Here is a 20565-nt window from a genome sequence, read left to right on the forward strand (position 1 = left end):
GGGGGAGTTCCTAACTAATCAATTAGGACCTAGACAACCAGTTGAGGGGAGTTCCTAACTAATCAATTAGGACCTAGACAACCAGTTGAGGGGAGTTCCTAACTAATCAATTAGGACCAGACAACCAGCTGGGGGATTTCCTAACTATCAATTAGGACCTAGACAACCAGCTGAGGGGAGTTCCTAACTAATCAATTAGGACCTAGACAACCAGTTGAGGGGAGTTCCTAAAATAATCAATTAAGACCTAGACAACCAGTTGAGGGGAGTTCCTAACTAATCAATTAGGACCTAGACAACCAGTTGAGGGGAGTTCCTAACGAATCAATTAGGACCTAGACAACCAGCTGAGGGGAGTTCCTAACTAATCAATTAGGACCTAGACAACCAGCTGAGGGGAGTTCCTAACTGATCAATTAGGACCTAGACAACCATTTGAGGGGAGTTCCTAACGAATCAATTAGGACCTAGACAACCAGCTGAGGGGAGTTCCTAACTAATCAATTAGGACCTAGACAACCAGCTGAGGGGAGTTCCTAACTAATCAATTAGGACCTAGACAACCAGCTGAGGGGAGTTCCTAACTGATCAATTAGGACCTAGACAACCATTGAGGGGAGTCCTAACGAATCAATTAGGACCTAGACACAACAGCTGAGGGGAGTTCCTAACTAATCAATTAGGACCTAGACAACCAGCTGAGGGGAGTTCCTAACTATCAATTAGACCTAGACAACCAGCTGAGGGGAGTTCCTAACTATCAATTAGGACCTAGACAACCAGCTGAGGGGAGTTCCTAACTAATCAATTAGGACCTAGACAACCAGTTGAGGGGAGTTCCTAACTGATCAATTAGGACCTAGACAACCAGCTGAGGGGAGTTCCTAACTGATCAATTAGGACCTAGACAACCAGTTGAGGGGAGTTCCTAACTAATCAATTAGGACCTAGACAACCAGTTGAGGGGAGTTCCTAACTGATCAATTAGGACCTAGACAACCAGTTGAGGGGAGTTCCTAACTGATCAATTAGACCTAGACAACCAGCTGAGGGGAGTTCCTAACTATCAATTAGGACCTAGACAACCAGCTGAGGGGAGTTCCTAACTATCAATTAGGACCTAGACAACCAGTTGAGGGGAGTTCCTAACTAATCAATTAGGACCTAGACAACCAGTTGAGGGGAGTTCCTAACTGATCAATTAGGACCTAGACAACCAGTTGAGGGGAGTTCCTAACTAATCAATTAGGACCTAGACAACCAGCTGAGGGAGTTCCTAACTGATCAATATAGACCTAGACAACCAGTTGAGGGAGTTCCTAACTCAATTAGGACCTAGACAACCAGTTGAGAGAAGGTCCTAACTAATAATGAAGACCTAGACAACCAGTTGAGGGGAGTTCCTAACTAATCAATTAGGACCTAGACAACCAGTTGAGGGGAGTTCCTAACTAATCAATTAGGACCTAGACAACCAGTTGAGGGGAGTTCCTAACTAAAAATTAGGACCTAGACAACCAGTTGAGGGGAGTTCCTAACTAATCAATTAGGACCTAGACAACCAGTGAGGGGAGTTCCTAACTAATCAATTAGGACCTAGACAACCAGTTGAGGGGAGTTCCTAACTAATCAATTAGGACCTAGACAACCAGTTGAGGGGAGTTCCTAACTAATAATTAAGACCTAGAAACCAGTTGAGGGGAGTTCCTAACAATCAATTAGGACCTAGACAACCAGCTGAGGGGAGTTCCTAACTATCAATTAGGACCTAGACACCAGTGAGGGGAGTTCCTAACTGTCTATAAGACCTAGACAACAGTTGAGGGGAGTTCCTAATAATCATTAGGACCTGACAACCAGTGAGGGGAGTTCCTAACTATCAATTAAGACCTAGACAACCAGTTGAGGGGAGTTCTAACTATCAATTAGGACCTAGACAACCAGTTGAGGGAGTTCCTAACTAATCAATTAGGACCTAGACAACCAGTTGAGGGGAGTTCCTAATAATAATTAAGACCTAGACAACCAGTTGAGGGGAGTTCCTAACTAATCAATTAGGACCTAGACAACCAGCTGAGGGGAGTTCCTAACTAATCAATTAGGACCTAGACAACCAGTTGAGGGGAGTTCCTAACTAATCAATTAGCCTAGACAACCAGTTGAGGGGAGTTCCTAACTAATAAATAAGACCTAGACACCAGTTGAGGGGAGTTCCTAACAATCAATTAGGACCTAGACAACCAGCTGAGGGAGTTCCTAACTGATCAATTAGGACCTAGACACCAGCTGAGGGAGTTCCTAACTAATAATTAGGACCTAGACAACCAGTGAAGGGAGTTCCTAACTGATCAATTAGGACCTAGACAACCAGCTGAGGGGAGTTCCTAACAATCAATTAGGACCTAGACAACCAGTGAGGGAGTTCCTAACTGATCAATTAGGACCTAGACAACCAGCTGAGGGAGTTCCTAACTATCAATTAGGACCTAGACAACCAGTTGAGGGAGTTCCTAACTAATCAATTAGACCTAGACAACCAGTTGAGGGGAGTTCCTAACTAATCAATTAGGACCTAGACAACCAGCTGAGGGAGTTCCTAACTGATCAATTAGGACCTAGACAACCAGTTAGGGAGTTCCTAACTAATCAATTAAGACCTAGACAACCAGTTGAGGGAGTTTCCTAACAATCAATTAGGACCTAGACAACCAGCTGAGGGGAGTTCCTAACTGATCAATTAGGACCTAGACAACCAGTTTGGGGAGTTCCTAACTATCAATTAAGACTAGAAACAGTTGAGGGGAGTTCCTAACTAATCAATTAGGACCTAGACAACCAGTTGAGGGAGTTCCTAACTAATCAATTAGACCTAGACCACCAGTTGAGGGGAGTTCCTAACTAATCAATTAGGACCTAGACAACCAGTTGAGGGGAGTTCCTAACTAATCAATTAGGACCTAGACAACCAGTTGAGGGGAGTTCCTAACTAATCAATTAGACCTAGACAACCAGTTGAGGGAGTTCCTAACTAATCAATTAAGACCTAGACAACCAGTTGAGGGGAGTTCCTAACAATCAATTAGGACCTAGACAACCAGCTGAGGGGAGTTCCTAACTGATCAATTAGGACCTAGACAACCAGCTGAGGGAGTTCCTAACTATAAATTAAGACCTAGACAACCAGTTGAGGGGAGTTCCAACTAATCAATTAGGACCTAGACAACCAGTTGAGGGAGGTTCCTAACTAATCAATTAGGACCTAGACAACCAGTTGAGGGAGTTCCTAACTAATCAATTAGGACCTAGACACCAGTTGAGGGGAGTTCCTACTAATAATTAGGACCTAGACAACCAGTTGAGGGAGTTCCTAACTAATCAATTAGGACCTAGACAACCAGTTGAGGGGAGTTCCTAACTAATCAATTAGGACCTAGACAACCAGTTGAGGGGAGTTCCTAACTAATCAATTAGGACCTAGACAACCAGTTGAGGGGAGTTCCTAACTAAAATTAGGACCTAGACAACCAGTTGAGGGGAGTTCCTAACGATCAATTAGGACCTAGACAACCAGCTGAGGGGAGTTTCCTAACTAATCAATTAGGACCTAGACAACCAGTTGAGGGGAGTTCCTAACTTGTCTATTAGACCTAGACAACCAGTTGAGGGAGTTCCTAACTAATCAATTAGGACCTAGACAACCAGCTGAGGGGAGTTCCTAACTGATCAAATTAAGACCTAGACAACCAGTTGAGGGGAGTTCCTAACTGATCAATTAGGACCTAGACAACCAGTTGAGGGGAGTTCCTAACTAATCAAATTAAGACCTAGACAACCAGTTGAGGGGAGTTCCTAACTAGATCAATTAGGACCTAGACAACCAGTTGAGGGGAGTTCCTAACTAATCAATTAGGACCTAGACAACCAGCTTGAGGGGAGTTCCTAACTAATAAATTAGGACCTAGACAACCAGTTGAGGGGAGTTCCTAACTAATCAATTAGGACCTAGACAACCAGCTGAGGGGAGTTCCTAACTAATCAATTAGGACCTAGACAACCAGTTGAGGGGAGTTCCTAACTAATCAATTAGGACCTAGACAACCAGTTGAGGGGAGTTCCTAACTAATAAATTAAGGACCTAGACAACCAGTGAGTCTATAGGACCTAGACAACCAGCTTGAGGGGAGTTCCTAACTGATCAATTAGGAACCTAGACAACCAGCTGAGGGGAGTTCCTAACTATCAATTAGGACCTAGACAAGCCAGCTGATGGGAGTTCCTAACTAATCAATTAGGACCTAGACAACCAGCTGAGGGGAGTTCCTAACGAATCAATTAGGACTAGAACAACCAGCTGAGGGGAGTTCCTAACTGATCAATTAGGACCTAGACAACCAGCTGAGGGGAGTTCCTAACTAATCAATTAGGACCTAGACAACCAGTTGAGGGGAGTTCCTAACTAATCAATTAAGACCTAGACAACCAGTTGAGGGGAGTTCCTAACGAATCAATTAGGACCTAGACAACCAGCTGAGGGGAGTTCCTACTGATCAATTAGGACCTAGACAACCAGTTTAGGGGAGTTCCTAACTATCAATTAAGACCTAGACAACCAGTTGAGGGGAGTTCCTAACGAATCAATTAGGCCTAGACAACCAGCTGAGGGGAGTTCCTAACTGATCAATTAGGACCTAGACAACCAGCTGAGGGGAGTTCCTAACTAATCAATTAAGACCTAGACAACCAGTTGAGGGGAGTTCCTAACGAATCAATTGGACCTAGACAACCAGCTGAGGGGAGTTCCTAACTGATCAATTAGGACCTAGACAACCAGCTTGAGGGGAGTTCCTAACTAATCAATTAGGACCTAGACACCAGTTGAGGGGAGTTCCTAACTGATCAATTAGGACCTAGACAACCAGCTGAGGGAGTTCCTAACTGATCAATTAGGACCTAGACAACCATTGAGGGGAGTTCCTACTATCATTAGGACTAGAAACCAGCTGAGGGGAGTTCCTAACTAATCAATTAGGACCTAGACAACCAGTTGAGGGGAGTTCCTAACTGATCAATTAGGACCTAGACAACCAGTTGAGGGGAGTTCCTAACTGATCAATTAAGACCTAGACAACCAGCTGAGGGGAGTTCCTAACTGATCAATTAGGACCTAGACAACCAGCTGAGGGGAGTTCCTAACTGATCAATTAGGACCTAGACAACCAGTTGAGGGGAGTTCCTAACTATCAATTAGGACCTAGACAACCAGTTGAGGGGAGTTCCTAACTGATCAATTAGGACCTACCTTGAGTAGGACCTAGACAACCAGCTGAGGGGAGTTCCTAACTGATCAATTAGGACCTAGACAACCAGCTGAGGGGAGTTCCTAACTGATCAATTAGGACCTAGACAACCAGTTGAGGGGAGTTCCTAACTAATCAATTAGGACCTAGACAACCAGTTGAGGGGAGTTCCTAACTAATCAATTAGGACCTAGACAACCAGTTGAGGGGAGTTCCTAACTAATCAATTAGGACCTAGACAACCAGTTGAGGGGAGTTCCTAACTAATCAATTAGGACCTAGACAACCAGTTGAGGGGAGTTCCTAACTAATCAATTAGGACCTAGACAACCAGTTGAGGGGAGTTCCTAACTAATCAATTAGGACCTAGACAACCAGTTGAGGGAGTTCCTAACTAATCAATTAGGACCTAGACAACCAGTTGAGGGGAGTTCCTAACTAATCAATTAGACCTAGACAACCAGTTGAGGGGAGTTCCTAACTAATAAATTAGACCTAGACAACCAGTTGAGGGAGTTCCTAACGAATCAATTAGGACCTAGACAACCAGCTGAGGGGAGTTCCTAACTGATCAATTAGGACCTAGACAGCCAGCTGAGGGGAGTTCCTAACTATGTCTATGAAGACCTAGACAACCAGTTGAGGGGAGTTCCTAACTAATCAATTAGGACCTAGACAACCAGCTGAGGGGAGTTCCTAACTGATCAATTAGACCTAGACAACCAGTTGAGGGGAGTTCCTAACTAATCAATTAGGACCTAGACAACCAGCTGAGGGGAGTTCCTAACTAATAAATTAAGACCTAGACAACCAGTTGAGGGGAGTTCCTAACTAATCAATTAGGACCTAGACAACCAGTTGAGGGGAGTTCCTAACTAATCAATTAGGACCTAGACAACCAGTTGAGGGGAGTTCCTAACTAATAAATTAGGACCTAGACAACCAGTTGAGGGGAGTTCCTAACTAATCAATTAGGACCTAGACAACCAGCTGAGGGGAGTTCCTAACTAATCAATTAGGACCTAGACAACCAGTTGAGGGGAGTTCCTAACTAATCAATTAGGACCTAGACAACCAGCTGAGGGGAGTTCCTAACTAATCAATTAGGACCTAGACAACCAGTTGAGGGGAGTTCCTAACTAATCAATTAGGACCTAGACAACCAGTTGAGGGGAGTTCCTAACTAATCAATTAGGACCTAGACAACCAGTTGAGGGGAGTTCCTAACGAATCAATTAGGACCTAGACAACCAGCTGAGGGGAGTTCCTAACTGATCAATTAGGACCTAGACAGCCAGCTGAGGGGAGTTCCTAACTAATCAATTAGGACCTAGAAAACCAGCTGAGGGGAGTTCCTAACTGATCAATTAGGACCTAGACAACCAGCTGAGGGGAGTTCCTAACGAATCAATTAGGACCTAGACAACCAGCTGAGGGGAGTTCCTAACTGATCAATTAGGACCTAGACAACCAGTTGAGGGGAGTTCCTAACTAATCAATTAAGACCTAGACAACCAGTTGAGGGGAGTTCCTAACGAATCAATTAGGACCTAGACAACCAGCTGAGGGGAGTTCCTAACTGATCAATTAGGACCTAGACAACCAGTTTAGGGGAGTTCCTAACTAATCAATTAAGACCTAGACAACCAGTTGAGGGGAGTTCCTAACGAATCAATTAGGACCTAGACAACCAGCTGAGGGGAGTTCCTAACTGATCAATTAGGACCTAGACAACCAGTTTAGGGGAGTTCCTAACTAATCAATTAAGACCTAGACAACTAGTTGAGGGGAGTTCCTAACTAATCAATTAGGACCTAGACAACCAGCTGAGGGGAGTTCCTAACTAATCAATTAGGACCTAGACAACCAGTTGAGGGGAGTTCCTAACTAATCAATTAGGACCTAGACAACCAGTTGAGGGGAGTTCCTAACTAATCAATTAGGACCTAGACAACCAGTTGAGGGGAGTTCCTAACTAATCAATTAGGACCTAGACAACCAGTTGAGGGGAGTTCCTAACTAATAATTTAAGACCTAGACAACCAGTTGAGGGGAGTTCCTAACGAATCAATTAGGACCTAGACAACCAGCTGAGGGGAGTTCCTAACTGATCAATTAGGACCTAGACAGCCAGCTGAGGGGAGTTCCTAACTTGTCTATGAAGACCTAGACAACCAGTTGAGGGGAGTTCCTAACTAATCAATTAGGACCTAGACAACCAGCTGAGGGGAGTTCCTAACTGATCAATTAAGACCTAGACAACCAGTTGAGGGGAGTTCCTAACTGATCAATTAGGACCTAGACAACCAGTTGAGGGGAGTTCCTAACTAATCAATTAGGACCTAGACAACCAGTTGAGGGGAGTTCCTAACTAATAATTTAAGACCTAGACAACCAGTTGAGGGGAGTTCCTAACGAATCAATTAGGACCTAGACAACCAGCTGAGGGGAGTTCCTAACTGATCAATTAGGACCTAGACAGCCAGCTGAGGGGAGTTCCTAACTTGTCTATGAAGACCTAGACAACCAGTTGAGGGGAGTTCCTAACTAATCAATTAGGACCTAGACAACCAGCTGAGGGGAGTTCCTAACTGATCAATTAAGACCTAGACAACCAGTTGAGGGGAGTTCCTAACTAATCAATTAGGACCTAGACAACCAGCTGAGGGGAGTTCCTAACTAATAAATTAAGACCTAGACAACCAGTTGAGGGGAGTTCCTAACTAATCAATTAGGACCTAGACAACCAGTTGAGGGGAGTTCCTAACTAATCAATTAGGACCTAGACAACCAGTTGAGGGGAGTTCCTAACTAATAAATTAGGACCTAGACAACCAGTTGAGGGGAGTTCCTAACTAATCAATTAGGACCTAGACAACCAGCTGAGGGGAGTTCCTAACTAATCAATTAGGACCTAGACAACCAGTTGAGGGGAGTTCCTAACTAATCAATTAGGACCTAGACAACCAGTTGAGGGGAGTTCCTAACTAATCAATTAAGACCTAGACAACCAGTTGAGGGGAGTTCCTAACGAATCAATTAGGACCTAGACAACCAGCTGAGGGGAGTTCCTAACTGATCAATTAGGACCTAGACAACCAGCTGAGGGGAGTTCCTAACTAATCAATTAGGACCTAGACAACCAGCTGAGGGGAGTTCCTAACTGATCAATTAGGACCTAGACAACCAGCTGAGGGGAGTTCCTAACGAATCAATTAGGACCTAGACAACCAGCTGAGGGGAGTTCCTAACTGATCAATTAGGACCTAGACAACCAGTTTAGGGGAGTTCCTAACTAATCAATTAAGACCTAGACAACCAGTTGAGGGGAGTTCCTAACGAATCAATTAGGACCTAGACAACCAGCTGAGGGGAGTTCCTAACTGATCAATTAGGACCTAGACAACCAGTTTAGGGGAGTTCCTAACTAATCAATTAAGACCTAGACAACTAGTTGAGGGGAGTTCCTAACTAATCAATTAGGACCTAGACAACCAGCTGAGGGGAGTTCCTAACTAATCAATTAGGACCTAGACAACCAGTTGAGGGGAGTTCCTAACTAATCAATTAGGACCTAGACAACCAGTTGAGGGGAGTTCCTAACTAATCAATTAGGACCTAGACAACCAGTTGAGGGGAGTTCCTAACTAATCAATTAGGACCTAGACAACCAGTTGAGGGGAGTTCCTAACTAATAAATTAAGACCTAGACAACCAGTTGAGGGGAGTTCCTAACTAATCAATTAGGACCTAGACAACCAGCTGAGGGGAGTTCCTAACTGATCAATTAGGACCTAGACAGCCAGCTGAGGGGAGTTCCTAACTTGTCTATGAAGACCTAGACAACCAGTTGAGGGGAGTTCCTAACTAATCAATTAGGACCTAGACAACCAGCTGAGGGGAGTTCCTAACTGATCAATTAAGACCTAGACAACCAGTTGAGGGGAGTTCCTAACTAATCAATTAGGACCTAGACAACCAGCTGAGGGGAGTTCCTAACTAATAAATTAAGACCTAGACAACCAGTTGAGGGGAGTTCCTAACTAATCAATTAGGACCTAGACAACCAGTTGAGGGGAGTTCCTAACTAATCAATTAGGACCTAGACAACCAGTTGAGGGGAGTTCCTAACTAATCAATTAGGACCTAGACAACCAGCTGAGGGGAGTTCCTAACTAATCAATTAGGACCTAGACAACCAGTTGAGGGGAGTTCCTAACTAATCAATTAGGACCTAGACAACCAGTTGAGGGGAGTTCCTAACTAATAAATTAAGACCTAGACAACCAGTTGAGGGGAGTTCCTAACTAATCAATTAGGACCTAGACAACCAGCTGAGGGGAGTTCCTAACTGATCAATTAGGACCTAGACAGCCAGCTGAGGGGAGTTCCTAACTAATCAATTAGGACCTAAACAACCAGCTGAGGGGAGTTCCTAACTGATCAATTAGGACCTAGACAACCAGCTGAGGGGAGTTCCTAACGAATCAATTAGGACCTAGACAACCAGCTGAGGGGAGTTCCTAACTGATCAATTAGGACCTAGACAACCAGTTGAGGGGAGTTCCTAACTAATCAATTAAGACCTAGACAACCAGTTGAGGGGAGTTCCTAACGAATCAATTAGGACCTAGACAACCAGCTGAGGGGAGTTCCTAACTGATCAATTAGGACCTAGACAACCAGTTTAGGGGAGTTCCTAACTAATCAATTAAGACCTAGACAACCAGTTGAGGGGAGTTCCTAACGAATCAATTAGGACCTAGACAACCAGCTGAGGGGAGTTCCTAACTGATCAATTAGGACCTAGACAACCAGTTTAGGGGAGTTCCTAACTAATCAATTAAGACCTAGACAACTAGTTGAGGGGAGTTCCTAACTAATCAATTAGGACCTAGACAACCAGCTGAGGGGAGTTCCTAACTAATCAATTAGGACCTAGACAACCAGTTGAGGGGAGTTCCTAACTAATCAATTAGGACCTAGACAACCAGCTGAGGGGAGTTCCTAACTAATCAATTAGGACCTAGACAACCAGTTGAGGGGAGTTCCTAACTAATCAATTAGGACCTAGACAACCAGTTGAGGGTAGATCCTTACTTATCAATGAAGACCTAGACAACCAGTTGAGGCGAGTTCCTAACTAATCAATTACCTTAATTGATCAATCAATACAAGGGAGGTGTGAACACCTGCATACACTCTGCCCTCAAGGACTGGAGTTCAACACGTTGTCATGACTCTCCTGTGAGGATCCAAAGATCAGGTTACAATGGACCAACGTCTACCAGATCCCTCTCACCCACAGAGGGGAGGAGGGATTGATGTGGGGGTTTTATGACACCTCACACCCAGTCGTAAACTGTATGCAGCAGAGAATTTCTTTTTGGTCTTCAGTAGTGGTGATTGGAATCTCTTTGTTACAGAAACCCAAAAACTCTAATCTCCAAAAGTGAACACTGGGACAATATTTTTAACATCCGAATGTGGGGAATGATGAGAGATGGAATATGGGAAATTAATGTCTATTTTGTGATGTCATTAAAAATGGTATAACAACGTTATAATGAAAATATTGTAACTTGAAGAGTTTTCACACTTTGTATGTCAGGTTTTCATCCTTGTGTGTCAGCATGACGGAAACACACCCTTTTTACCAGAGTGTATGAAGAATGAGCTGAGAATTAACATAACATACCAGAAGGACTCAAGTTGCAGCTTAGGTCTCCATTGGTTACGACCCTGAAAATCAACACGAGGTGAAGACGAAAAAGTAGCCTCTCTAACAATCAATGTTACGGCCGAGTAGCTGTTCTAAGCACTGTATCTAAGAAAGTGAATTTAACCTGTTTGGGCTGCAGGGGCAGTATTGAGTAGCCGGATAAAAGGTGCCCATTTCAAACGGCCTCTTACTCAATTCTTGCTCGTACAATATGCATATTATTATTACTATTGGATAGAAAACACTCTCTAGTTTCTAAAACCGTTTGAATTATATCTGTGAGTAAAACAGAACTCATTTTGCAGCAAACTTCCTGATAGGAAGTGGAAAATCTGAAATCAATGCCCTCTTCTAGGGGCTGCCTATTAAAGTCCTTGATATTTATTAGTTTAGATGCACTTCATACGTCTTCCACTAGATGTCGACAAGCAGTGAGAGAAGAAATTGAGTGTGTAACTTGATCTGGGGTCGCATAATAGCTCTTTGTATGACGTGTCACCAGTTTCCTGTTTTCTGGAGAGCGCACGAAGGGACCTGGTTTTGCCTTCTGTACAGCTGTCGTTATAGACGACTAATATCTCCGGCTTTGATTTTATTTGATACATGTGACAATATCATCGTAAAGTATGTTTTTTCAATATAGTTTCATTAGATTATTGAAATTTTTTCGGGACGTTAGGCGTGTTGCATTGTCTGCGTATGTTCAGGAAGGAGACTTAGCGCCACTTTGCTAGCTTTCCGTGCTAATTGACTGGAGAAGAGGACATTCTAAATCCAAACAACGATTGTTCCCGACAAAGGACCCCTTGTACAACATTCTGATGAAAGATCATCAAAAGTAGGACCCATTTTATGATGTTATTTCATATATCTGTCGAACATGTTGTACTAGTAGGTTGCGGCCAGGTTTTGGGCACGCTCCCGCCATAACGTAAACTGCATATCGTAATGAAGTTATTTTTAGAATTCTAACACGGCGATTGCATTAAGAACTAGTGTATCTATCATTTCCTATACAACATGTATTTTTTTGTTATGTTTATGAATAGTTATTTGGTCAGAATATGTGAGTGCCAGAAAAATATCCGGACGTTGTGGGAAAAAGACGCTACGTTAGCACAATGTATAACCACTGATTTCAGCTCTAAATATGCACATTTTCGAACAAAACATAAGTGTATGTATAACCTGATGTTATAGGACTGTCATCTGATGAAGCTTATCAAGGTTAGTCAAAAATTATATATCTTTTGCTGGTTTGTTACGATCGCTAACTTTTGCTGCTGGGGACGGGCTTGTGTTTCTGGCTATTGTGGTAAGCTAATATAATGCTATATTGTGTTTTCGCTGTAAAACACTTAAGATATCGGAAATATTGGCTGGAATCACAAGATGCCTGTCTTTTATTTGCTGTACACCATGTATTTTTCAGAAATGTTTTATGATGAGTATTTAGGTATTTGACGTTGGTGTCTGTAATTACTCTGGCTGCTTCGGTGCCATTTCTGACGGTAGCTGTGATGGTAGCTGCAATGTAAAACTGATTTATAGCTCAAATATGCACATTTTTCGAACAAAACATAGATTTATTGAATAACATGTTATAAGACTGTCATCTGATGAAGTTGTTTCTTGGTTAGTTTGGTTGGTTCTTGGTTAGTTAGGTTGGCTTTGTGCATGCTACCTGTGCTGTGAAAAATGTCTGTCCTTATTTGTATTTGGTGGTGAGCTAACATAAATATACGTGGTGTTTTCGCTGTAAAACATTTTAAAAATCGGACATGTTGGCTGGATTCACAAGATGTTTATCTTTCAAATGCTGTATTGGACTTGTTAATGTGTGAAAGTTAAATATTTCTAAAAAATATATTTTGAATTTCGCGCCCTGCACTTGAAGTGGCTGTTGTCATATTGTGGCCGGCTTCGGGCTTGCAGCCATAAGAAGTTAAGTAGGACCATCCTGTTACTCTCTTCAAAACATCGTGGACTACACTGCTCTCATCACCCCACTGGGGATCATCAACATGGCTGATTAGCTGTCTTCAGAGGACCACTCTTCCAGAATGGGTGAAAGTAAACACCATCCTATTAGTTCTGCTTAAGACTACAGGACAAGGCATTGAAGCCACGGACTAAGAAGGACATTGTGACCTCTTGTGGACAATCAGAGCCTTACACTTGAGCTCGGGAGAATGCCCAACAGAACCCTTTTCAAAAATGCCTGTGTCCAACAGAGATACACGACGAAGGAAGACATCAAACATGTAAATACATGAATTACTTCTTTACCCCAAACGGGCGGTGATTCGGGGCAAAGTGTTATGATTACTATGAGCGTAGTTCCAAGTGTATAAGTTGTCTCTCTTTCCTTCTCCCTTTGTTACTCTGTACACCTCCCTCTTTTGATAAACAAGCAGTCATGTTGTCGTTAGTCAGCTAGGGACCTGTTTCCATCGTATTAAGTTTCTAATTGTCACGCCCTGACCTTAGTATTCTATGTTTTCTGTATTATTTTGGTCAGGTCAGGGTGTGACGAGGGTGGGTATGATTGTTTTGTATTGTCTAGGGTTTTTGTATGTATAGGTGTGTGTGTAGTCTAGGCATATGTAGGTCTATGGTGGCCTGAATTGGTTCCCAATCAGAGGCAGCTGTTTATCGTTGTCCCTGATTGGGGATCCTATTTAGGTTGCCATTTTCCATTTTGGTTTGTGGGTTATTGTCTATATGTAGTTGCATGTCAGCACTCGTTATATTAGCTTCACATTCGTTTTGTTGTTTTGTATAGTTTGTTCAGTATTCTTCGTTAAATAAAGAAGAATGTATTCAAATCACGCTGCGCCTTGGTCTCCTCGTTACGACGAACGTGACAGAATAACCCTCCATAACAGGACCAAGCAGCATGAAAAAAAGGAGCAGAAGTTATGGACTTGGGAAGAGATTTTGGACGGAAAAGGATCCTGGACATGGGCGGAAATATTGCAGGATCCTGGACACAGCTGGGGGAGTATCGCCGTCCTAAGGAGGAGTTAGAGGCAGCGAAAGCGGAACGGCGATACTACGAGGAAAAATACAGGAGAATAGAGGAATGGCAACGATATGAAGGTACATGGCTAGCATGGAAGCACGAGAGGCAGCACCAAGATTTTTTTTGGGGGGGGGGGACACGAGGAGATTGGCTGAGTCAGGTAGGAGACATGAGCCAACTCCTCGTGCTTGCCGTAGGGAGCGTGTAACTGGTCAGGCACCGTGTTATGCAGAGATGCGCACGGTGTCTCCAGTTCGCATTCTTAGCCCGGTGCGCTCTATTCCAGCTCCTCGCATTTGCCGGGCTAGAATGGGCATCCAGCCAGGACATATTGAGCCAGCTCTATGTTCTGGATCTCCAATGCATCTCCACGGCCCAGTACGTTCTGTTCCTCCTCCCCGCACTCGCCCTAAGGTGCGTGTCCTCAGCCCGGTACCACCAGCTCCGGCACCACGCACCAGGCCTCCAGGGTCCAGTACGCCCTGTTCCTGCTCCCCGCACTCGCCCTGAGGTGTGTGTCCTCAGCCCGGTACCACCAGTTCCGGCACCACGCACCAAGCCTCCAGTGCGCCTCCAGGGTCCAGTACGCCCTGTCCCTGCTCCTCGCACTCGCCCTGAGGTGCGTGTCCTCAGCCCGGTACCACCAGTTCCAGGACCACGCACCAGGCCTACAGTGCGCCTCGGCAGTCCAGAGCGTCCGGCGACAGTACCCAGTCCAGAGCGTCCGGTGACAGTACCCAGTCCAGAGCTTCCGGCGACAGTTCACAGACCGGAACCTCCAACGACGGGCCACAGACCGGAACCTCCAACGACGGGCCACAGTCCGGAACCTCCAACGACGGGCCACAGTCCGGAAACCTCCAGAGACGGGCCACAGTCCGGAACCTCCAGAGACGGGCCACAGTCCGGAGCCTCCAGCGACGATCCCCAGTCCAGAGCCTCCAGCGACGATCCCCAGTCCGGAGGCTCCAGCGACGATCCCCAGTCCGGAGCCTCCAGCGACGATCCCCAGCCCGGGGCCTCCAGCGACGATCCCCAGCCCGAGGCCTCCAGCGACTATCCCCAGCCCGGGGCCTCCAGCGACGGTCTCCAGTCCGGGGACTCCAGCGACGGTCCCCAGTCCAGAACATCCGGCGATGATCCACGCAGCGAGGGTCCCCAGTCCGGGGCCTACGGCGAGGATACGCAGTCCAGAGCCTCCGGCGATGATCCACGGGTCAGTGCTACAAGAGCGGACTCAGTGTAAAGAAGTGGGGCGGCGTCCAGAACCAGAGCCGCCACCGAGGGTAGATGCCCACCCGGACCCTCCGCACCTTTGGGGAGGGGGGGGGGTGGGGGGGTACTGTCACGCCCTGACCTTAGTATTCTATGTTTTCTGTATTATTTTGGTCAGGTCAGGGTGTGACAGGGGTGGGTATGATTGTTTTGTATTGTCTAGGGGTTTTGTATGTCTAGGTGTGTGTGTTTAGTCTAGGCATTTGTAGGTCTATGGTGGCCTGAATTGGTTCCCAATCAGAGGCAGCTGTTTATCGTTGTCTCTAATTGAGAATCCTATTTAGGTTGCCATTTTCCATTTTGGTTTGTGGGTTATTGTCTATATGTAGTTGCATGTCAGCACTCGTTATATTAGCTTCACATTCGTTTTGTTGTTTTGTATAGTTTGTTCAGTATTCTTCGTTAAATAAAGAAGAATGTATTCAAATCACGCTGCGCCTTGGTCTCCTCGTTACGACGAACGTGACAGAATAACCCTCCATAACAGGACCAAGCAGCATGAAAAAAAGGAGCAGAAGTTATGGACTTGGGAAGAGATTTTGGACGGAAAAGGATCCTGGACATGGGCGGAAATATTGCAGGATCCTGGACACAGCTGGGGGAGTATCGCCGTCCTAAGGAGGAGTTAGAGGCAGCGAAAGCGGAACGGCGATACTACGAGGAAAAATACAGGAGAATAGAGGAATGGCAACGATATGAAGGTACATGGCTAGCATGGAAGCCCGAGAGGCAGCACCAAGATTTTTTTTGGGGGGGGGGAACACGAGGAGATTGGCTGAGTCAGGTAGGAGACATGAGCCAACTCCTCGTGCTTGCCGTAGGGAGCGTGTAACTGGTCAGGCACCGTGTTATGCAGAGATGCGCACGGTGTCTCCAGTTCGCATTCTTAGCCCGGTGCGCTCTATTCCAGCTCCTCGCATTTGCCGGGCTAGAATGGGCATCCAGCCAGGACATATTGAGCCAGCTCTATGTTCTGGATCTCCAATGCATCTCCACGGCCCAGTACGTCCTGTTCCTCCTCCCCGCACTCGCCCTAAGGTGCGTGTCCTCAGCCCGGTACCACCAGCTCCGGCACCACGCACCAGGCCTCCAGGGTCCAGTACGCCCTGTTCCTGCTCCCCGCACTCGCCCTGAGGTGTGTGTCCTCAGCCCGGTACCACCAGTTCCGGCACCACGCACCAAGCCTCCAGTGCGCCTCCAGGGTCCAGTACGCCCTGTCCCTGCTCCTCGCACTCGCCCTGAGGTGCGTGTCCTCAGCCCGGTACCACCAGTTCCAGGACCACGCACCAGGCCTACAGTGCGCCTCGGCAGTCCAGAGCGTCCGGCGACAGTACCCAGTCCAGAGCGTCCGGTGACAGTACCCAGTCCAGAGCTTCCGGCGACAGTTCACAGACCGGAACCTCCAACGACGGGCCACAGACCGGAACCTCCAACGACGGGCCACAGTCCGGAACCTCCAACGACGGGCCACAGTCCGGAAACCTCCAGAGACGGGCCACAGTCCGGAACCTCCAGAGACGGGCCACAGTCCGGAGCCTCCAGCGACGATCCCCAGTCCAGAGCCTCCAGCGACGATCCCCAGTCCGGAGGCTCCAGCGACGATCCCCAGTCCGGAGCCTCCAGCGACGATCCCCAGCCCGGGGCCTCCAGCGACGATCCCCAGCCCGAGGCCTCCAGCGACTATCCCCAGCCCGGGGCCTCCAGCGACGGTCTCCAGTCCGGGGACTCCAGCGACGGTCCCCAGTCCAGAACATCCGGCGATGATCCACGCAGCGAGGGTCCCCAGTCCGGGGCCTACGGCGAGGATACGCAGTCCAGAGCCTCCGGCGATGATCCACGGGTCAGTGCTACAAGAGCGGACTCAGTGTAAAGAAGTGGGGCGGCGTCCAGAACCAGAGCCGCCACCGAGGGTAGATGCCCACCCGGACCCTCCGCACCTTTGGGGAGGGGGGGGGTGGGGGGGTACTGTCACGCCCTGACCTTAGTATTCTATGTTTTCTGTATTATTTTGGTCAGGTCAGGGTGTGACAGGGGTGGGTATGATTGTTTTGTATTGTCTAGGGGTTTTGTATGTCTAGGTGTGTGTGTGTAGTCTAGGCATTTGTAGGTCTATGGTGGCCTGAATTGGTTCCCAATCAGAGGCAGCTGTTTATCGTTGTCTCTAATTGAGAATCCTATTTAGGTTGCCATTTTCCATTTTGGTTTGTGGGTTATTGTCTATATGTAGTTGCATGTCAGCACTCGTTATATTAGCTTCACGTTCGTTTTGTTGTTTTGTATAGTTTGTTCAGTATTCTTCGTTAAATAAAGAAGAATGTATTCAAATCACGCTGCGCCTTGGTCTCCTCGTTTCGACGAACGTGACACTAATCAATAACCTATACTGTGTGTGTGTGTGTATAATGTGTTATCATTTAGTTAGTTAGTAAATAAACAATTAAATAAATGTGTGTGGTACGGAATGATCAGTAAAGCTGTGGTTTGTGCAGATGCAAGAAGTTTGCGACGTTCAGATTATGAGACTGATATGAGGTAATGATTAATAAATGACTTATCAATATATTTCTTATATATCTTCTAGAGTTTAATTTGGGAGATGGTAACTCATCAAACAATTTATTACGGTAAACAAATAAACGCAAGACAAAATAAAAGACAAGTGTTTATGTAGTTTACTTAAAGAACATTTGAATGAGATTAATAATCAGTGCAGATAGTCAGTGAAGAAGAGAACAGTAACGTTATGAGAAAAGCCTCTACATGTTGCTAGTCCTGTACAGTCAGAAAGAGACATAGAAAGACCAGGGACATACTGGGAAAAGAAAAGCTACTTCAGTCAACCATTTTGTTTTCAACCATAGTTAATCCCTCAAAGGAACGGAAGCACAGACTGGATGATAAAATGTTATACTCAGTAAGTGAAGCTGTCCAACGTTGCATGAATTACAAAAATTCTCCCCACAATATAATGTTAGTACAGAGAGTATAGACAACATATCTGGATCGGTCATATAAAGGACAATACATATATTGACTATATGACATATCAATGACCCCTGAATATCCTCCAACTAAAGAGAAGATGACTTCAACCTGCATCCCACAGTCTTATGAAGCAGACACAGAGCACTCAGCACATCATAATGTGGCTTGTTTCTATTCACACGTTGATCAAACAGGATTAGCAGACAGATGTGGTGCAGACACCAGCCACTAGAGGGAGGTACAGCACTGGTGTGTGATTATAGAACTAAATCAACTAGACCACAACATCACACACTGAACTTCCTCAGGAAACATCTAATTGAAACAGTCATAATTTCTAACTTGCAATAAATCTTCCAACCAATACAAATTATTTTATTACGAGCTTGTAACTGTCTCAATAGTATATATAAAACATCTCTAAATGAAATGATCAAATTACAATTACACAAGAGGTGAAAGTTATTATGAACAAAGAGCTAAATACAAATGTATTTGTTAAAAAGTATGATGCAACAATGTATCTAAACTTGTCTGTTCTTTGTGTGACTGAGCACTTCACTACTCAAGTGTTCTTATGACGCCTGGAAATCTATTTCAGCTCCTGTATCAGAAGGCCTTTATCTGTTCCATAAGTTTCAAACAGCAGGTAGATCTTCTCTCCCTCAGTGAAGACTAAGTCAGCGTACGTGTCGATGTGATCCCTGGACTCAGCGTTGTAGAAGGAGACCCACTTCTCATTCACAGACCATCCCTCTGCAGCCGCCGCTAGTCTTCTCCAGGTCAGACTGACTGAGTTTCTGCCTGCTGACTGGACTACTGGACGCCCAGGCCCAGACCCTGTCCCAATCTCTGTCACAGTGATGTCACTGAACTGACTCTCTCCTGCCCTGTCCTCTGCTCTGTGTCTAATCTGGTATTGTGTATCTCTCTCCAGACCTGATATCACACAGACTTCTCCACTATCTCTGGTCTCCATGTTCTCCACTTCTCCTCATAAGGAAAGAACAGGTCAGTTCTGACAGGTCTGTACTCCACTCTGAACATGTCAGTGTGTCCAGTCTTTGACGGGGGTAAGATCAGAGTCACACTGCTCTGCTGTGTGTCCGTTACCTGAACAGGGTCAGGTTTTGACACAGGCTCACATTCAGAGTTCACTAACTTGCCTCCCTGGTAGAGACGGAGGGAGGCTCCAGGAGTGGAATCATCTGGAATGGAGTTTATGTTGGTGTTTTTCAACTCCAGAAAAGCTCTAGTTCTAGTCTTTGTGACTCTCTCATTGTTCTCCTCAGACTTTAACCAGGGCTGAGTGTGCTGGTAGGGGTGGTCAGGCCTGGTCTGTGTGTCTGTCTGTAGGGAGACAACATACTGCTCCAGCACAGTGGCAAAGACTTTCTTCTGTTAGTCGATCATGACTCATACTTCTGGGAGGTTGACCTCCTCCACAACCTCTCAGCAGAGACGACAACCAAACGCTGCAAGGCTCAGTTTGCCCGCTATGACCAGCCAGATAATGGACCCCAATTCTTCTGCTTTGAGTTCCGGGCATTTGCTGCTGAATGGGAATTTGAGCCTGTCACCTCATCGCCACAACACCTAAAAGCTAATGGAAGGTAGAGTTGGAAGTCAAAATCGTGAAGAACCTCTGCAGAAAAGCTGTGAGAGGTGAAGAATGCCTGGAAAGCGGTCCTGTAGTGGAGCAATGCCCCAACAGAAGGCATAAAAAGCAGCCCGGCACAGCGCCTAAAAGCAGCTCTAGCAGTAGCCAACACTCTCCTGGAGCCCTGTGTGGTGACAGACGTGTGGAGAAGCTTCATCACAGAAGACAGGTGTCTAAGTTCATCTACAACAAATCAGCAAAGGACCTACCTGAGCTCAGGGTGGGTGAAACGGTGCAGATGAAGCCATTACCAGGGGACCGGACGGGCCTCTGGAGACTCGGATCCTGTGTGCAGAATGTTGCACACAGAGTCATGCTGACTGCAGGAATGTCCACCAGAGCTGTTTAATGTTAATTTCTCTATTATAAGCCGCCCCCAACGACGTTTGAGAGAATTTGACAGTATATCCAACCGGCCTCACAACCACAGACCACGTGTAACCACGCCAATGCATGACCTTCTTCACCTGCAGGATCATCTTAGACCAGCCATCCAGGTAGATGATGAAACTGAGGAGTATTTCTGTCTGCAATAAAGCCCTTTTGTGGGTGAAAACTAATTCAGATTGGCTGGGCCTGGCTCTTCAGTGGGCCTATGCCC

General features: G+C 45.8%; 1 protein-coding gene across 1 annotated transcript in view; it reads right to left on the reverse strand.

Moving 5' to 3' along the window:
* LOC120052951 (dmX-like protein 2) overlaps positions 1 to 20279 on the reverse strand; it is an 88735-nt gene extending 68456 nt beyond the window's left edge. Inside the window, exons 1-3 of the mRNA XM_039000197.1 lie at positions 20174 to 20279; positions 20075 to 20088; positions 19256 to 19417 (exon numbers count right to left, since the gene is read on the reverse strand). Coding sequence (XP_038856125.1) covers positions 19256 to 19417; positions 20075 to 20088; positions 20174 to 20279 — 282 coding nt within the window. The remainder of the gene's footprint in view (positions 1 to 19255; positions 19418 to 20074; positions 20089 to 20173) is intronic.
* Positions 20280 to 20565: the final 286 nt, after the last annotated feature.

This window comes from Salvelinus namaycush, chromosome 1 (assembly GCF_016432855.1).
Source record: "Salvelinus namaycush isolate Seneca chromosome 1, SaNama_1.0, whole genome shotgun sequence".
NCBI classification, from domain to species: domain Eukaryota; kingdom Metazoa; phylum Chordata; class Actinopteri; order Salmoniformes; family Salmonidae; genus Salvelinus; species Salvelinus namaycush.